This window comes from Talpa europaea (assembly GCF_964194135.1).
Source record: "Talpa europaea genome assembly, chromosome: 10".
In the NCBI taxonomy this organism is placed as follows: domain Eukaryota; kingdom Metazoa; phylum Chordata; class Mammalia; order Eulipotyphla; family Talpidae; genus Talpa; species Talpa europaea.
Window position 1 is genome coordinate 74,329,984 of NC_140077.1, and position 19,324 is coordinate 74,349,307.

A 19,324-nucleotide genomic window follows, 5' to 3' on the forward strand; every position below is an offset into this window, starting at 1 on the left:
TATTTATCCTCCGGCCAAATCTGTTGCTGGTATGAGGTCTCTCGGGGCCTGGAGCTATTGCCTTACATGTTGATGGAAGGGTGTTTCGCAGCCACAGGCTCTGACCTGCCCTCACCTACTTTCTCCATGGATTATTCCCTAGTAGCACTCCAAAATGTTCACAGAGAGTAGAAGTAGGATATGAGATGGCAATTCGGGTAGAATAAGCCAGAGAGAATTAACTGTCCCACAGAAAATGAACGTTCCCTCCCAACTATCGGCTCTAAGTGTGCAGGCAGAGGAGCTCACCAGGATCTTGGAGGTGTAGGCGCTGTTGATGGCAATTCCATTGACAATAAGGTCCAGGATCTTGGGCGGGAGGGCATCAGGGCTTGGGACCTTTGGGTAGTGGGTTTCTCCAACATAGACCTGTACCACAGTCATGCGGTTCATAGTCAGCGTGCCTGTCTTATCCGAGCAAATGGCCGTGGCGTTGCCCATGGTCTCACAGGCATCCAAGTGCCGGACCAGGTTATTGTCTTTCATCATTTTCTGCAAAGGAGAAAAGATTTGGAGGGAACAAGTTAGCTCTCTTAGATATAGACCAAAGACCATTTCTTTTTTTGTTTTTTAAAGATTTATTTATGCATACAAGAACTGGGGTATAGGTCAGAGGTGTGGGAGGGTGAGAGGATTCACCAGAGACAGAGTGGGGAACAGAACTGGCAGATCGACTGAAATACACTGCTGAGGGGAACAGCAGGTGAGATAGGAGAGGTCTGCTGCGCCATGTGGGTCAGCTTCCTGGCTGGGGATTGAACTCGTGCTGCAGTGGCTGGTGATAGCTTCATTGTGCTGAGACTTAATCCCCTGCACCACTAGTGAGGCCCCCCCCAGACCATTTCTTAGCCAATATCTCTCCACAGTTCATTTTCTTGTCCCACACAAAAACACAAGGAGACTATTTTTGTGAACCCCTTAAGGCTCCACTGGGTTATTTAATTAAGAGAGTCCTTCCAACGAGCCAGGGACTTCCGCCCCTGGGAGGCACACCGGAGGTGAGAGGCTAGACTAGCCTAACCTTTTGCCAAAGGCCACTGGCCCCCTCCTTCCTGACTTGCCCTAAAAGGAGGAGGCAGCGTGCCCCCCGCCTCACCTTCACGGAGTAGGCCAGTGAGATGGTGACGGCCAGGGGCAGACCCTCTGGCACAGCCACCACCAGCACAGTGATGCCAATGATGAAGAACTTGACGAAGTACTGGATGTAGATGGGCGTGCACTCGGGAAGCCAGGACCTGCGCTGGATCACGAAGTTGTCGATCACAAAATACAGAATCAGGATGATAACCGTGAAGGTGGACATGATCAGACCTGTCAGGGAAACAAGTAATCTCAACCCAGGCTCCCGGATGCTCCAAGAGCCCTAGCCAGAGACAGATTGGCTAGATGACCTAAGCTGTGACTTTTGCAATTGATTTTTATTTTTTTTTTTTAAAGATTTATTTATTTATGCATACAAGAACTGGGGTACAGGCCAGAGGTGCGAGGGGTGAGAGGATCCACTAGAGACAGAGTAGGGAGCAGAACAGGCCGATCTACTGAAATACACTGCTGAGGGGAGCAGTGGGCGAGACAGGAGAGGTCTGCTGCGCCATGTGGGTCACCATCCTGGCCAGGGATTGAACTCGTGCTGCAGTGGCTGGTGATGGCTTGATAGTGCTGTCTTTAACCCCTGTGCCACCAGGGAGGCCCTTTTGCAACCAATTTTTAAAGCCATTATGTCCAGGAAGTCATACTAAGATCCCCTATCCATTCTCTTTTGGTTGTATATTATAGGGTAAGGAAAATCAGCATCTGCTGAAAATCAGATGAAAAACTTGAAATCAGCAGATGCTGATTTTCCATTCTAAAGACACAGATTCTAGTCTCAGCACTGCACTGTACTTGACCATGGCTTTAGATCAGTTGTTGACTTCCTCTGGGCCTACTTCCTCATTCCTAATAAGGGAGTTGGTCTAGTTTTCCAAAAGCAGCATTCTATGATTCTGTTCCAGACCTACCCTCCCCCTGCAATTTACAATGTAATGACTTTCTCCTACCTCCTGGTAGCTTATTGGCTTGGACGTCTCCCTTACAGCCTGCGAAAGTCAGGCACTTCACAAGCAGCTTACAGCAATGCCCCCATGGTGCTAGCACATCACCTTCGAAAAGCACTTCCCAGACTTGATCCCAACATTGCACAGACAGAAGATGACCATAAGGGAGATATTTACATAGGTCTCACTAGGGGTCTGGCAAGGACTTCACATATACTAACCCATCTAACCAGCCATCCTCAGCTGACTGTGGCTGAGCAGTTTGCCGATGTGGCCTTCAGCATTAAAATCAGGAAAGTCCTAAGTAAGCTGGAACAGCTGGTCACCCCACATGTTGAATACAAGGAAGCATTTGCTCAGGGTGAGAAAACAACCAGCCCTGGGGCCCCAGCTGGCCTGAATGCTGCCAGGCCACTCGGAGGGCTTTGGGGCCAGGTACCCAAAGTACCTGGGACAAGTCTGCTTCAAACCACAGTCTGGTTTTGCTTTCCTGATGATTCAAGGGGATCAGAGCAAGGTCAGAGGTGACCATAGCAAGGAAAGGTCAGTCTTCTGTACTTTGCTTCTTTGGGGCGAGAGCTAAGGTGGGGCAAGCAGGCCACCTGGGGCACACCATCTCGGGAGGCTCCAGGGTGGTGCAAGCACCTCGCTTGCCTCATCTAGTCCTGGACTGGCTTGATATGCAAAATAAAATAAGAGAGGAAACTTGATGTCTGGTTCATAATCCCTAAGAAGAATAAGGCAAGGATTAGGAGAATAGGAGGGGCTAAGTGGTGTCTGTTTAATGCTTTAAGCCTTGTGTCCAGCTCAATAACTTGAGCTCAATAACTGCAACTCATCTCATCCATGTATAGTTTATATGCAAGGGATTTCATGGTAGTCAAAATTAGCTGAGTAAATTTCATGGTAGTCAAAACTAGAACTGAATGAATTGGCTACACCAATGCTAGAACTTTCTGTAATGCTTAAAGTGTTCTCAAACTTTGTGCTGTCCAATGTAATAGCCACTAGCCACCTGTGATTGTTCATCAACTAAACAATCAGTTGATGCTGCTAAGGTGATGGAGGAGCCGAGTGTCTGACTTTATTTCATTTTAGTTTGTTTAAATCGAAGTAGCCATATGGTGGTGGCCACTGGAGTGGACGGCTTCTGTCTGAGCTGTTCACCGTGCCTCCGCAGGGCAGAGCATGGCGTCATCTGGGGCACATTAGAAATGCAGTCTCAGGCTCCACCCCGGACCCCCTGAATCAGAATCTGCACTTGACCAAGCTCCTGGGTGGACAGTACACACAGAAATAGGCTGGGCTAGACTATGATCTTGGCAAACGGGGTGGGGTGGGTTTGGAAGCAATAAATAGCAGCGAACGTCTGTGCCTTGACAGATAAGTCCACTGGACTTCCTCTGCTCCCTTCTCCACCGCCCCCCTACCAAGAGAAGGAGTTAGGAGTGTAGATAACAGGCCGGTGATGGGGGGAACACTTCCTCTCGCGGTAACACAAGTGCTTTTAGTGACCTCTCTGCTGCAAAGAGCCTCTCTAATCACCATCTTTCTATTTCCTCCTGTTTTTATTTTTAATTCACTGCTCTATGCCTGACCAGATGCACCTGCTGTGCTAGGGAATTGCCGTCAGCCAACAGCAACTTTCTCCACCCTTGAGGAATTGATAACCCGATACCTGAGACAAGTCAGCAGTTATTAGCCTTCCTTCTTGTTAATGTAAATCTCCCCCGCCTGATATAAATCCTTCCCTTCCCACTTGTTTGTATGAGGGAGACCGCTGAGCTTTTAGCCCGTGCATACAGGTAAACATTTCTGAAAAAACCTAGAGAGAGACCCAAGGGCGGAAGAGATAGGGCCGCAGCTCCCGAGGCAGCTCTAGCCTCTTGGAAGCTGCAGAACCTTCCTGTGGACCAGGTGGGGTAGGGGAGGGGTCAGCGTAGACCCAGAGTGGCTCCAATGAGACCCTACTCACCGGCTTTCCCGATCTGCACAGCCAGGCGCGTCAGCTTGCCCTGCAGCACCGACTTCTCCTTCTTGGGCAGTTTGACGGTCTTCTTCTCCCTCTCCTCACTGTCAACTCCCTCCTGGCTGTTGAGCGGCTGGATTTCCAGGGCCACTCCATCCTGAGTCTTTGCTAGGGGGCACAAAGGAGACAGGTGAGTGGGCAAGGTAGTAGGGTTGAGTGACAGGCAGGTGGAAACCAGAATCCCTTCTGTCTTCTTCCTGGGAGACACCTGAGACCCCTGGCATCGCTCCCACCCACCCGCATCCCCTGCCAGTGGGGAATTTGCCTTCCACCCTCTATCGGACCTTAAAAACAATGTTCTAACAACTGGAGATAAGCGGGCTTGTGTTTAGGGTATGGATTTCCTCTTCATTGGCAGCCTCCTGGTGCCACCTCAAAGCCCCAAGCCAGGCTTATTCCAGCAAGAGGAATAGTTGTGCCCCTGAGCTCTGTACCCGACATCCTTCCTGGAGTCCAGTGCTTAAAATAGTGACTCTTGACTGCAGAGACGGGCAGAAGGGAAGGTCAGCAGATGTCTCCAGAGTCTAGGGGTCCTAGCCTGCTCTGTTTAAAGGTTCATCTCTCTCTAGTGATAGAAATGTTAGGGAAGAACACAGACCCCAGGCACAGGGTATTTTTCAGATCTGTCTTACATCAGTTGAATGATCAGGGAAAGAAATCTCTTTTCCCCCCTGCCGAAGAAAGGAGGGAAGCACAGAGTGGGAGTTGGGGTGAAGTCTCTGGAGAGAAAAGGGAGAAGTTGGTATAAGGGGCCTCCTGGAATAAGAGAAAGCAGGGATAAAGACAGATATATAAATCCAGTTTTCCTTTAAAAGAAGAGTTAAAGAGATGTAAATTTAAAGAATTATTTCTGTGTAGCTCTGCCTGTCCAGTATGATGACTTTATTTCTAAAGACTACTATGAAGTAGGTTACAAAGGAAAAACAATCTCTAGGAGCTGTCGACAAAAGAGCAATTCTCCCTGGCTCCCAGTACCCCTCCAGCCTCACCCCTGCATCACCTAGCCCCTTGGCTTAGGAAGCCCTTTCCGAGATGGTCTCTGCTGTCAGACTCACAAACAGGACAGAGACGGGATGTAAACACAGCCACCAGAAAAGAAACACACATCGGATCAGGAGGAAGAAAACAGACTGTGGAGAGAACAAGGAAAGAGGTGGGGAGAGAGGTACTGATAAAGGACTCTCTCTAGGCACCCCCAAGAAGACTAGCAGAGAAGGAATCCAGACCAGAAGAAGACACCGATGAGAAAGCCAGCAAGAGGAGGGTGCAGGGACTGCCCGCCCCACTCCCTCCACCATAAGGACCCTGAAGTCTTCCAATCCAGAAACTGATGACCATTGGTGTTTAAATCTGGCCTAGGGCAATGAAGCAAAGAGTTCAGCACCCGGGGAAGAGCAGATCAATCCCTACAGGCTCCCCAAGAGAAACCCGGACATAAGGTTCCGTGAGCCAACAGTAGAGGGCACTGTTGTTCCATTTTAGATTGGGATTGGAAACTCAGCGACCACCCCAAATCTCTGCACCTTCCTCAGGATGAGGCATCTGAGCCATAGCAGCAAAAAACAGGTTTATGGAGAGGAGAAGGGAGAAGGCAGATGGCCTGGAAAGGTCTGGTTTGGGCAGGTAGAGATGGCAAATGAGTGGGTGGAGAGGTTACCTTTGTTGCGATTTTCAGGGACTCCTTGTTTTTTACCTGTTTGAACAAGAAAGAAAAAAGTGGGGTGGAGACCCAAAGTGACTATTAAGAGATCAGACATCCAATTTATTGGTCCTGCTCAGAGCCCAGAAGGGCGACGGCAAGGGGCCGGGTTGCAGGGAAGGGAACGTATAGGAAGCTCACAGCTCTGCTCAGGCCCATCCTGAGCTCTCGGATCCTTGAGGGGTGGGCGGGCCGCCCATGCAGTTGCTGCATGCCCACACCTGAGCTGCTCTGTGGTGGAGCACAGTTGGTTGGGGAGGGCACTCCTGGCCTGAGTTACATCACTTGGGGCAGTGGGGTGTAGGGGGTCAGGAAGTGAGAGGTTTGAACTGTGTCTGCCTAACGGCAGAGGCCCTGAAAGGCGAGCCCTCTCCATCCCCCAAACCGACGTGCCTCCTCCTTACTAATCTGCAGGCAGCGGAGGAGGACAGTCTAGCTCCTGGGGCCACAGGTTTTGCTTCTGCCTGGGAAACTGCCGTCTGCTGAACAGCCTAACTGCTCTTGCAGCCGAGCAGAAGAAGTCACTTCTCTTGGCCAAGGGAGGGAAGAATGCTTAGGGAAAGGTGTAGATTTGATTTTAGTAGCTCTTTTGTTTTCTGTTTTTCCTTCCTTCAGAAATACGGCAAGACAGGGCTGCCCGCGGGGTAGACACAGCCTCTCTGCTCCCATTCTCCTCGCTGTGCTCTCTGGCACGGGCAGCCCACCCGTCAGCAGGAATCATCCTGTTTCTTCTACTGGCCAGTTTCCCCTTAGCCTGGATGGCTCGTTTCCACCCGTGTCGAGGAAGGAAGGGGCGGGGTCGGAGGAGCTGGCCTGCTCACAGGGGCAGGCTTTAAACTTATCCCTTTAAACTTATCCCTGCAGACACAGGATTGAGGCTGCCCCCCGATTTAAGAGCCTAGATCCAGGGCCTGGTTTCATCAGAGAAGGCTGGGGGGCGGGGGCAGGCTTGACATCTTCATCTTGGCAAGGGGTTTAGATATCTGTGCTCGTCATCCGGCAGGTCTTCCAACCAGGTCTTCCAACCGGGGCATCTCCCCTGCTTCCTAGTTTGTCCATGGGAGTGAGCGGGAGCAGAATCTCATTCTTAATGCCTCTTACCTTTCTTCTTCTTCTCCTCCTCTTCTTCCTCACTGGCCCCCAGGAGGGTAAAGATGATTCCAGTCTGGGAGTTGATACCCACAGCAGTTACCAACATCCGGCCAGATCCTTCCATGACATGGGTCCCTATATGGAAATGGAGAAGATAGGAAGTGTTGCTGCTCTACACCTGGCCATGACTTGGTGAGAAACACAAATGTAGGAGAAACAGCCCTTCTTCCTGCCTCCTTCAGGGATAGTGACATATGCAGCAGATAATCAGGAGCTGGGCCCATTTAAAATGAACCAAACAAATTGGGAGTAAGGAGAAAACTGTATGTAACTCCTTTAGGGGAAGCCTCCCTTCCTAGCCGCCCCTGCTCCAGCAGAGCCCTTCCCAGGCCCCCACAGCCCTGGCTTTAGAGAACTCTGAGGTTGCCTGATGTCCTGTCCTCATCCCACTAATACACTATTGGTCTACTTGAGCACAGTGGGGCGGCCAGAAGAGAGCAGGGCCTATGATCTGGCGGTCCGGGGGAGGTAGGCAGGAGTCAGGAGACCCAGAGGTGATACCTGAAAGCAACATGGGGTCTCTTTCCAGGGACTTCTTGACATGGTTCGACTCCCCAGTCAGAGCGCTCTCATCAATCTTGAGGTCATTCCCCTGGATTAGGACCCCGTCAGCAGGCAGCAGGTCCCCTAGTGCATAAAAGAGAAGGGCCAGAAGGGAAGGGGCATGGGTAAGAGCCTGGCAGGTGTGTGGGGACCCCCAGCCCCATCTCAGGGCTGCTCCCCCTGGCCCACCTGTAGGGCAGTGGCCCAGAGTGCATCTAGAGTTCAGAAGAGCATCACCTCTGATGCTCCTTCCAGGAATTACACATTCAAACTATTAGCAATCCCCAACTGCTCTCCTGCAGCCTGAGTATTATACACCTTTAGCTTTAAGACATAGGGTACAAGTCTGACATCTATGGGGGTCATTTCAGCTACCTCTTTCTTTGAATTTTCTTCCTACAACCGCCTTAGGCGCTAACCCAGGAACTAACACATGTTGGGAGCTTTGCTTTTTGGATCCCCTGACCTCCGGATGGCGAAGGACCTGCCGCTCAAATGGGGAGGGTGGCCAGCTCAAGCCTCGGGCTTCTCACCGTATTTGACTTGGGCGATGTCACCCACCACGATCTCGGCCACCGGCAGCTGGATGATGTGGCCATTTCGGATAACGGAGAATTTCTGTTCCCTTTCAATGCGGTTCTGCAGCCCCCGGAATTGCTTCTCCTTGCTCCAATCATTGAAGGCAGTCACTAGCACCACGATGATCACTGAGAAAAGGATGGCTGCCCCCTCGATCCAGCCAGCTTGGGCCTCCCCTTCATCTTCTGGGCTGCTTATGGGTAGACCACACTCTAGCCCAGGGGAAGGGGAGAAAGGGTTACCTGGGGGCTTTTGTCGACATTAAAAATAGGGATAGTGCTTGTGCAAGCTCTGGGATGGAAGTCAGGGAAAGAGAATAATAAAAAATAAAACTCTTGGGGAGAAGAGCTGTTCCCTGGAGTTGGCAGCGGACAGCAGGCTATGGCACTGCTTCACCACCTGTGAAGCTATTTACACCAACCCAGAAGAGTAGATGGCCAAACAGTTAATATGAATTAAGGACAAGTTCTGAGTCAAGAACTTACAGTTCTCAGTACTGCCAGGCTCCCACTATTCCCCACAATGCCAGGCAAGTGGTGGGGGGCACCCTGGGGAATGTGGGGAGAGGATTTGTGCCCTGGATAAAGGACATGGGTTCCCTTAGGAATCCACCCTGGACAGTGGGGCTGGAAGGAACACAGACGGGAGTGGAGCGGAGTTGCTCGGGACACTCACGTTCATTCTCCTCCCCAGCGGGGCGGTAGAAGGACAGGACCAGGGAGATGATGGCGGCAATCTCCAGGATGATGAGCGTGACGTCTTGAAGGGCTTCCCACACCAACTCTAAGAACGTCTTAGACTTTTTGGGGGGGATCAAGTTTTGCCCAAATATGCGCTTACGCTTCTCCAGATCTGCAGGATTCCCAGATAGACCTGAAAAGGAGAGAGGAATGGGTTAAATGAGCAAGAAAAAAGGGGTAGAGATGAATGACAGAAGGTGGTTTAAGACCCCTTTGAGCAACGATCCCTCACTTCCCTCTCTGGGAATGCGAGATCCATTTGGGGTGATCAACCACCAGACATGCTCAGGAGAAATGGGGATGGAACTTTCTGCCTAAAGCTGGGCAAAGCTCTCTGTTGTCTGTAGGGTAAGCTAACCCAGACCTGAGGTCCCCACTCCTCTGAGAGCAAGCTGCAGGCTCCAGCTCTAAGAACATGTAGGAGTTCCCTGGGGCTCACTGTTCTCACACTGACATGTAAATGTTGATGATGGTCTAGAAGCAAGACTTAGCTTCTGTGAATGGCTCTCACACAAAGAACAGAGAGGATAAGCCTCTGCTCAAGGTATTGCTAGAAGCCAGCTACTCAACAGGGCTGTCACCATTCCAGTGGCTTTAGGAGAGCAACAGAACAGAGGCTTAGACTTTGAGACCCCAAGAGGGCTCCCCGTAAGCATGCCCTCCTTTCCTGTCTCCTATACATAGATAGCCACGTGCACCCACCATGGAGAGGTACTGCTACTTAGTAAGTACTGTGTACAGAGAAGTGCTTGCTCGTCGAGAATCACCATTGGACTAAGTACTGCTACTACAGAATACTACCACTACAGAAAAACTACTGTTCAGGTTGAATAAAAACAGAACAAAAAAAGTGAAGTCACAAAGTTAGACAGTACACAGGCCTAATTACCAGTGTGCCCCCCAACACACACGCCCGCCTAGACACCAGCGTCTACACATGCACATGCACAGCTGTGTGCCCAGAGAGAACAGAGAATGATGCCCAGTGCCCGCCTTGTATGTAGGCCCCTCTGCTGGGACCAGGGGGTTACACTTTAAGGGAAGAGCAGAATCCTGAAACTTCAATTAATGCCAGTTGGCACTTATCAAGTTGTTTACACACAGAGGGAAATTAGCCTTGGTCTTGACACTTGAAGCTGCAGGCTGCATGCTGTGGGGTCCCCGCAGGCAGGGTGGGCCAGCAGCTGAGGACAGTGGGAATCGGAAGACAGGGACACTCAGTAGTGCTTCCTGCGGAGGATGCGGAAAAGCTATTTCCTTGGGGGAAATAACTCTTCTCAATATGGCAGCAGAAAGGTCTTTCTCAATCCCAAACCGTGTCACTCATGGACTCCGAATCCTCTGTGGCTTTATAACTTGGAGTGAAACTACAAGACCCCTGATGTGCCCCCAACCCCCACTCTGTTACTACTATCTTCCCCTCTTCATTGAGATCTGCCAAGCCAGCTCCCCACTATTCTCTGGGTGCACTAGCCCCAATTTCGGGCTTCGACACAGGCTGTTCCCTTTGCTCAGATTCCTCTTCCCTGGTGGGGTGCGTCCTCTCCCTCCTCCAGGTCTCGGTATGAGCATCGCTCTCTTAGTGAGGGTCGTCCTCCCTGACCATTGTATTTGCTGTCTCAGCTTCTCTCAACCCCCCTCACCCTGCTTGTTGTGGCACAGGTCTTGCCCCGACATGTGGTGTGTTCCTCTCTCAAGTTTGTCCCTCCTCACCGAGGGGCAGATGTCTGTCCAGGTGCCCTGGGTCCACAGCAGTTCCTGGCACACAGCATGTGGACAGATTTGCTGAATGAACTGAATGAATAAGTAAGAAGTGAGGTCGTAACATTTAAGTGAGTGGTCAAGCCAGAAGCCTCACCCGGCACGCTTGTACCTCTCGTTCCAACACTGCAGAACCCTGCATGGCAGCTGCTGTCACCCACACTTCACAGGTCCGCAGCCTGAGGCCTGGGGTAGTGGCAGGCAGCTGGAGGCCAGCGCGTGTGAGGGGGTTGGGGGGTGGGAACTTTATTCTGGGTGACTGACTGGTCCCGGGTTGCCTGGGACTTTCCAGGTTTTCAACTGAAGCTCAGGTCTCCAGGAATGTTCCTCAGTCCCAGGCAGACCAGGGTGGGTAGTGGCCCCACCAGACTCTCCTCACCTCAGGGCAGGCCCCCCTGATGTTTTCCTCTGAACCTCTGAGCAAATTAGGGCCAACCCCAGCATTCCCAACTGGGAGGAACAAGAACTGCCTCTCCTCTGTCCTCAGGGGTGGTGACATCAGGCCTGCCATGGCCCCATCTGTGAATTTTATGCTCATTAAAAGCTCTTTACGGACTTTTTTGGACCCAGGCAAATGAAACAAGGCATGTTATGGAAAACAAAAATGGTCAGATCTTGCTCTTCTTAAATGCCCTCAAAGTCACATGCTGATTTCCTTTGGGCCAATTTCTATGTCTACCGGCTCCACCTTAAGGCCCCCTGAGCTCTCACAATAACTACCTTAAAAAGCCAAGTGGCTGCCCCAGCTCCCAGCATGCATCTGCAGGGAGGGGGCCGCTGCTCCCCAGCAGCCTTGGGAATCCTCGCTGACGTGTGACAGGGCCAGGCAAGCCATGTGGGGCCTGGCACTCGGCCAACCCCCATTTGGGGCTTTTGATTCCGATTCTTCCTGCCCCAGAGAGGCTCCCAGGCCTGATCTTAGCAGCTGTAACATCACAGAAATGCTGTCCAGCCCAGGAGAGGGTTTTTGTCCCTGATCTCTGCAGTTGCTTCACAAATACTCATACAACTTCCTGGAGAGGGGAAGAAAGACTTGGCAGGGAGAGAGTGCTGGAAACACAGGAAAAGGGCTTCCCTTAGAAATACATCAGGAAAACCTTGTCCCTGAGAACATGAGTAGAAAGCCCCACCCAGGTGGGGGAGCACCTCTGGCCCCAAGAACCAAATTAACCACATGATCTGGGAGAGAAGAATGTCCAGCTGTGAAGTCAGGGGCCCCACCCCGTACTGGGGAGCCCCAGGGCCCCTGCCCAGCCAGGCAGGGGGGCGGAACAGGCAGCCATGGAAAATCTGTGTTGGCCGCATGCCTGTGTAGATACTAGGGCCTGGGAGAAGCTCTAAGGCCAGGCTCCAGTAGGGGAGGCCCAGGGGGGGTGGCCCAAGGGCACCCTTTATCAGAACAGCTCAGTTCCTGAAAGGGTGGGGCAAGGTTAAACATCAAGAGGGACTTCCCAGCTGTCTGAGTTACAATACCTTGCCAGCAAGACAGCAGTGTCTTCTCCCACACAGAAAGTACAAGGGAGAGGTTACTCTAGGTTGATTTGGAAGCTGTCCCCTTTGGTGCATGAGAGATGCAGGCTTCGGGTTATCTTTCTAGTCCTTCTTAAAAAACCCCAGCCTAGAGGGGCCTGAGGAGAAGAGGGACTTGTAATCAATATAGGAACTTAGCCACATGGGAACCTGCCTCCCCCAATGCTCCTCCTCCAAGGATGCAAAGCGACTCCCCCATCTCAGCATCTCCACCTAACACTCGGGTGCCTTGGAGATGTGCTCTCCACTCCCTTCTGGGCCTGGCCGGAGATGAGCCATCCCCTCAAGGTCACAGCAACAGGAGGATGGACTTTGCGAAGACTTTTCTAGGGGGGTTCCTTTGTCAGTGTGACAGGCTGGAATTTCCAACAGCACTGTCATTCTGGGGAAAAACTGAGCACAGAGCTCCTCCCGAGTCCTGGCTCCAAATGCCCTGCCCAGGTGGGCAGCTTCCTCTGGGGATGCCTCCCTCCACTCTCTGCCCTTTTTTATTTTTTTTGAGCTCTTCACTCCCACAGAGAAAAGAAACAGATTGGGGTGCCCCTCAGCCCTCTGCTCAGCCACCTTCTCCCGTACTGCGTAATGCGTGCATGTGCTTCCAGCCAGTGTCACACTCCCTGGGGCTCACACCTCTGAGCTAAATAAAAAGAGCGAAAGCCCCACTTCCAAGGGCAGATGCAACCTCTGCCTCAGCCAAAGAGGGCAGGCGCTGTCTCTTCCCACCCAGCTGGTGGGCCAATAAAAGATAACAAGAAGGTTCACAAGCAAGCAAAATTTGCAAGTCTTTGCTGAACTGCCAGAGGAAGACAAGAAAAATGGCTCCAGGTCTGGTGGAAGAGAGAGGTCTCCATCTCTAGGAAGGTTCAGGAAGACAACTACACACTCCTCATTTCACCACCCCTGATGACCTGTGAAGCAGCATTCTGCCATATAATCAGAAGCCCAGCTATACGCAAGGGGAGGCTGGAAAGAAGAATTTGCAGAGCCCAGGGCTGGGCTGGGAAAAGAAGGCCCACAGCTGACAGGCCCTAGGGGTCTAAGTTAGCCCAGGCGCCTAATTCAAACCAGATAGGGGCCCCCCAGGATGCAATGCAGGATTCCCTGGGAGGAGAGACAAAAGCAGGGCACTTTCATACTTTCTCAATCATCTACCATCCAGCTGTTGATGCTGTTTTCCCCAAGTTTTATGAAAACCTGCCCTACTCCTCATTCAAATATCAAGTATTTCTTTCATGAAGCTACTGGACATCTCCTAACTACTCACATCACAGTTTGTAGCTGTTGGAGCTGGTCTGCCCACCTCTACCTCTTCCCTGCCCTCCAGGGTAGTCTAACAGCTAGCAAATCTCTCATACTTTTTTTTTTTTTTTTAATAATTTCTATTTTCTGGGGCAAGGGACTAGATCTTTTTTCTTTTTAATTTTTTCTTTTTTTCTTTTTGCATAGAAGAACTGGGGTGTAGGGCAGAGGTGTCGGGGATGGTGAGAGGATTCACCAGAGACAGAGTGGGGAGCAGAACAGGCAGTGTATTACTATAATACACTGCTAAGGGAAGCAGTGGGTGCAACAAGAGAGGTTTGCTGTGCCATATGTGGGTTAGCCCTGGCTGGGGATCAAACTCAGGCTATAGAGGTGATAGGGCTGAGCCTTAAACCCAGGCCACCAAGGAGGTCCCTCTCTGTGTATCTGAAACAAGTGCTTATTTATCTGTCCAAAGTGTGGTAGGCAGAGGGGTGGCCACGCATTGTTCATCTCTGCAGCCATGCCCAGGTAAGCTGTTATTTGGCATCTTCTATAGACTTGGGGCAAGAGTATAAGCTGGTGGCTGTGGGGAGAGGGCATGAGGACAGAGAGGTAATTCAGCTGTGTTTCTGTCCTGAAAAGCTCCTAAAAATGGATATTCCAAGGCAGATTATAAACCCTACAGATTGGGAGGAAAATCTCAAAGAAGCCAGTTGTCCATCTTTCCCTCACCTCCCTTCCATTCCTCACCCACTTGTCTGGCTCTCCACATCCCCCAATACTAACATTCTCCAAAGCAGTGGTCTCTAAAAGGGGGGGCCTGCCTCCATCTGTTGGAGTATGGGAAGAATATAGTCACCCGTTGGTACCACAGGGGATTACTTCCAGAGGACCCCTCGCAAAATCTGTGGATGCTCAAGTCCCTTGTACAAAAGGGCACAATATTTGTAAATGACCTATGCAAGTTCTCCCATGGACTCTAAACCATCTCTCGATTACTTGTGCTGCCCAATGCCACATGAATGCGATGTAAATTGCATTTACATATATAAACGGTTGTTATATTGCTTGGGGAACAGTGACATGAAAAAATTCTGTACACAGTACAGATGCAAACACTGAAGTCCTACATAGTCCGTATTTTACATTGGCAGTGGTTTTAATGTGTGAATATGGAATCTGTGGGTATGGAGGGTAGATTATACTAGAACTTTCTATATTACTTCATCCAGTCACTTATTATGGAAATACAGTTGTGTTGTGGTGTTGGGGTTCCATGCTCAGTTTTTTGCCATATTGACAATGCTACTAGAAATTTCAACCTGTCACACTGAGAAAGAGCCCAACCCTAGTATGTCCCAGGTAGGAGAGAAATGGACAATTCTCGGGAGAATATGCCACTGACCTCAATAGACCTGGTAATAGGAGCAATTAAACTAGAGACATCTTAACGTGGCAGGGATGTTAACCTAGATTGTGCAGTTAACAAACCTGCCATTCACTCCCCAAAGAATTTCAGTTCTCTAAATCTAGTAGCTGCTCAGTCATTGTGGAAGCAGAGACACGAGCGTCTTGAGCCAAGAGCATTCAGTGAGTGGTGGCGGTAACCACAGAGCAAGGCCAGACGAGACCTTCTGTAGGCAATCAAATGATACAGGGGTCCTGTTTCCAACTTCCAAGGCCCCGTCCCCTCCCACCCAATCCCTTCAGCTTAAGTCCCCATCCTATTGCCTGACCTGGTTGTGAAATGGCCTGACCTTCTGTGCATCCTGCAGGCTATAAGTTCTATGGAAGGAGGGACCATGCCTGGTGATGGTCATTATGTTCCCATGTGGACAGTAAATATCTGTTGAGTGGTGTTGAAAAGGAAGTGGGAAATCTCTGATCCCACCCTCAGCTCTGCGGAGGAGAAAAGCAGTGGCAGGGAGCAGAGGGAACACGACAGAAATTCCCATCAACATTCCTCTAGCTTCAAATTCGACAGAAATAGTCGTAGCCTTCTGAAAGAAGATCCGCAGTTAATGATTAATTGTTTGGTCAAGGTTTCCCTTCTCTGCCCTTTCTGGTTTGGTCCTGGACCTTCCCCCAACTGTTGGCTTAGGTCCTGCTCAGAACACATCATTCTTCCTCCTAAAAGGGGTAGCTTAACCAAAAGGCAAAGACTGAGGTCCAATGCAGGAAAGTTCTAGACCAAAGAATTTCTCATCTAGGCCTGTCTCTTCTTCCTGCATACAAAGGGAGACTGAGACTAAGAAAATGCCTCTGTTTTCTTCCCTTTAAGCCACAGGTGATTCTCTTTCTGGAAAAGCCAGGAGATACCAAGGAGGACTACGTGCAGGATAAAAGGGTATCTTTTAACCAATGTAATCCAAAAGACTCTGCTCTTTGGGGAATAGAGATTGGCTGGGGATGGGGATGGTCTTGGGAAAGAGACAATAGTCTGGGAGGGGTCAAGGGGTCAGGGTCTGCTGCGGCCATCAGAAGAGATGGCTTTCAATGACAGGTCTGACACCAGCATGGGGAAGAAAGTCATATGTCTGTAATATGTGGTGTCTGATGTTGAAGTTAAAGTAGAATATCTTTTGGCCTCTGGGAAGGGGAGTGCCCGGGAATCTGAAAGTAAATAGTAACAGATACAAGGAAGGACTTGGAAAACTAGGAGGGAAGTCTGCGTCCTTTTACCAGGTGCTTCCCAGGTACCAGGTTACGCCGACTCTTGATTCACATTGTGAGAGAAAAAACTGATCGAAGAGACTGAGCACAGCATAGAAAGGGAAGTTGAAAGATTCTGTTTAGATTCCAGCAGGTGTTTTTCAATTAGTGCATTATTTCAGTGAAAAATAATAAGAAGGGACTCTCTTTAAGGTCATTACTGCTACACAAGTGGCAGGATAAAGAAATCAAGCAGACGCGGAGGAGGCAGTGCCTGAGGACTGTCATCAGATATTGGCCAAAAGGCAAAGACTGAGCCACTGAGCACAACTGGGCACCACCACCTTCACCAGGACTCTTTTTTGATATCAAAGTGAATGGAAGAAAATAGGGGTTGCGGTTCCACCTGCACCTCCTTCTCCAGATACAGCAATACCTGGCGCTCCATGGCACTTAGCTGCCAACAAGTATCTTCAGACACCTGGGCTGTGCTTTATTCTGAGACAATGAATTTATTGAAGGCCCACTACAAACTTGAACTATCAACATACATTATATTAATTCATCCCAACAACTCTAGGGCTAGGTATTTAAATCATTTTCAAAGAAGTAACAGACTCAGGAATGCTGAGAAATTAGTTCAGTGCTGTTAAACTAATAAATGGCAGAACTAACCATTAAACTCAAAATCCGTGTGATAGGAAACCGAGCTAGAGAACTAGAGAGAGAATGTAGGGCAGCTTGCCCAGATGGCAAAGAAAATTAGACATAGGCAATAGACTGAGATCTAGAAAAAAGTCTCCCCCCCATTTTTTTAAAATCCCCTAAATAATCTGGACTCCAAGTCACTTTATAGCATTGGCTAAGGATCAGAACTTCTTAGAGGTGGCAAGAAATATGACATGACCTCCAAGGAAGGCTCAGAAATAATATACCTCAAGAGGCTGAAGGCATCTAAAGGACAAGGTCTTGGCTCCATCTCATGCTACTCAACTATGGGCTCCCTGGCTAATGAAGCCAAACAAGAACCTGTTCCAGAGAGGATGAAAGCAGGCAACACAGGAACACAGGTTCATCTCTTCTCTCCACTTTGATAAGGTCAAATTCCATTTTACTCAGGCTCACTGGGCACTTGGCTGAGCCAGGTGAGCATGGAGCTGAATTTTTTTATTCATTTTTAAGTACAGGTTAAGAACTATATTTAAAGGGTGTCAGGCAGGATTGAAAAAGTCATCCACAATTTCCTGACATAAAACAGTGAGTTATTCCGAGACAGGCTGGGTACAACTATCTACCTGACGACTCACTGTCTCATTTCTTTCTTTCTTTCTTTTTTTTTTAAGATTTATTTATTTATGCATACAAGAACTGGGGTACAGGCCAGAGGCATGGGGGGTGGGAGGATTTACCAGAGACAGAGTGGGGAGAAGAACAAGCAGACTGACCGAAATACACCGCCGAGGGGAGCAGCGGGCGAGTCAGGAGAGGTCTACCTCACCATGTGGGTTTCTCCCTGATGGGGGATCGAACTTGTGCTGCAGTGGCTGCGGATTGCTTCACTGGTTCCGTCTTAACCCCTTGCACCACCAGGGAGGCATTTCTAACCGTGTACAATAAAGCAGTACAGCAGGCAGGGGGACTCACATTTGATTGCTCTTTGGGTGCTCATCTTCCCACTTACAGGAGGGGAAAGAATCTTATCCTAAACCCTTTGCAATCAAAGACTGATACTGAATAAGAATAAGAGACTTGAGGATTATTTACTAATAGAAGTATCCCTCCCATAAACACTTGTCAAATAGAGATAAATATCCTCCTTTCTGTATATTGATTCAGAAAAAGGGGGAAAGAAGGATCTTCAAGAGAAAAATCTCAACCCCAAACATTATCTCTGGGGAAGAAATGGCTCTCCATGACCTCATTCCCTTTCAGTAATTCAAGTGCCACACTTTTCCCACCAGACACAGCTATACCAGGGACGTCTCTAGGAAAACACTTTCTCCAGAAGCTGGGAAAGTGTCTTTTGTAACACTCACCATCGTCCTCCAGCCCCACCCTTACCTTCCACAGGGTGCGTTTTCAGCCTCGTGCAGAGGTTCATCACACCTCCGTAGTGGGTGTTGATCTGCTCTAAGGCATCGTTTGAACGCAGCTCCATGAGCTTCCTCAGGTCCATCACCGTGCAGCCAAAGTCTCCATCACGGCTCTCAGCCACAGAGTTGGCTGGCAAGGCAAGTTCTGTTGGGTTCGTCATTTTGGTTGCTGTTACCAAGCCCCTCCGCCAGAGAAAATGTGGAGTTCTCCTTCAACTGACCAAGGTCTCTCGCCTCCCTGCCTCAACTGTTCCCAATTGCTTCTTTGGGGGCCCAGTTAGGCAAGATCGACTATATCTTGTGCAATAAGCTTCAGAGTAGCAGCCTTCAGCCCAGATCCTTTCTCGTGTATGAAGCCTGGCAGCGAAAGGAGGAAGAGGATGGGGGAACTGAATGGAGGCTGGACCACGTGTCACGATGATTGGTGTCCCCAGGTGTTGTCCCCAGTTGTCCAAGATAGGTAGGTTCCTAGTTCAGACCAACTCGTCCAGATGGAGGTGTAAACAGGATGTGCATGTTACCATGGAGGCAACCTTAGCAACAACCAGCAACTGCAGTGGTGGAGCTGTGGCTGGAGAAGGAGGAGGAAGAGAAGGGCTCCCTGGATACCAATGACAACTGGATCTCTGGAATAAAGAATCAAAGACAGATAAAAAGAAACAATTAGAGCAGTGATGGGAATCTGGCTATGGGAAGGGCAAGAGGTACCCATTCTAGCACTAGGGTTTAGGTGACAGTTGGGGCCTCAGCTGAACTGACAGCTGAGGCCTGGGCTGAGGGAAGGGACTCAGGAGAAGCCCCTTTCTCCCTGGGAGGCCCCAGCATCTTATAATCTCCAATGTAGAGAAGTAATTTCAGATATACCCCAGTGTATCTGAACTAAGTAACGGAAATCCTAGTACTTCAGGAACCTGGAAATAGAAGGTTACGACTTCAATGGCTGTAACGCTCTCCCACTCTATGTGCGGGACCCGTCAGGATCCTCGAGTCTGCGCTTACCTGGAACTGGTGAGCAGAGATCAGAAGTCTGCCCCTCCCCCATGCCCTGCACCATCCCCCACTTCTGACACACACACACTTACAAACCAGGAGGACAACGTGATAGACGATGCCAAAATCCAACGAGGCCCAGCTCTGTGGAAATTCTGCAGCCTGCTGCAGTTATCGGTCAATTAGGCACTAAGTTAAGGTCTTAGGACTAAGCCCCACCCCACTTCAAAAAGCTTTGG

At 49.9% G+C, this 19,324-nt stretch overlaps 1 protein-coding gene across 2 annotated transcripts in view; it reads right to left on the minus strand.

Moving 5' to 3' along the window:
* ATP2B4 (ATPase plasma membrane Ca2+ transporting 4) overlaps nt 1-18,256 on the minus strand; it is a gene marked incomplete at both ends in the record, with an annotated part of 40,360 nt that extends 22,104 nt beyond the window's left edge. For both annotated transcript variants that reach the window (XM_084245955.1, XM_084245956.1), the window contains 9 exons: nt 289-531; nt 1,136-1,350; nt 4,051-4,212; nt 5,762-5,797; nt 6,905-7,030; nt 7,457-7,582; nt 8,032-8,289; nt 8,753-8,950; nt 18,064-18,256. In XM_084245955.1, the coding sequence (XP_084102081.1) occupies nt 289-531; nt 1,136-1,350; nt 4,051-4,212; nt 5,762-5,797; nt 6,905-7,030; nt 7,457-7,582; nt 8,032-8,289; nt 8,753-8,950; nt 18,064-18,256 (1,557 nt within the window). The remainder of the gene's footprint in view (nt 1-288; nt 532-1,135; nt 1,351-4,050; nt 4,213-5,761; nt 5,798-6,904; nt 7,031-7,456; nt 7,583-8,031; nt 8,290-8,752; nt 8,951-18,063) is intronic.
* Between the last annotated feature and the right edge of the window lie 1,068 nt (nt 18,257-19,324).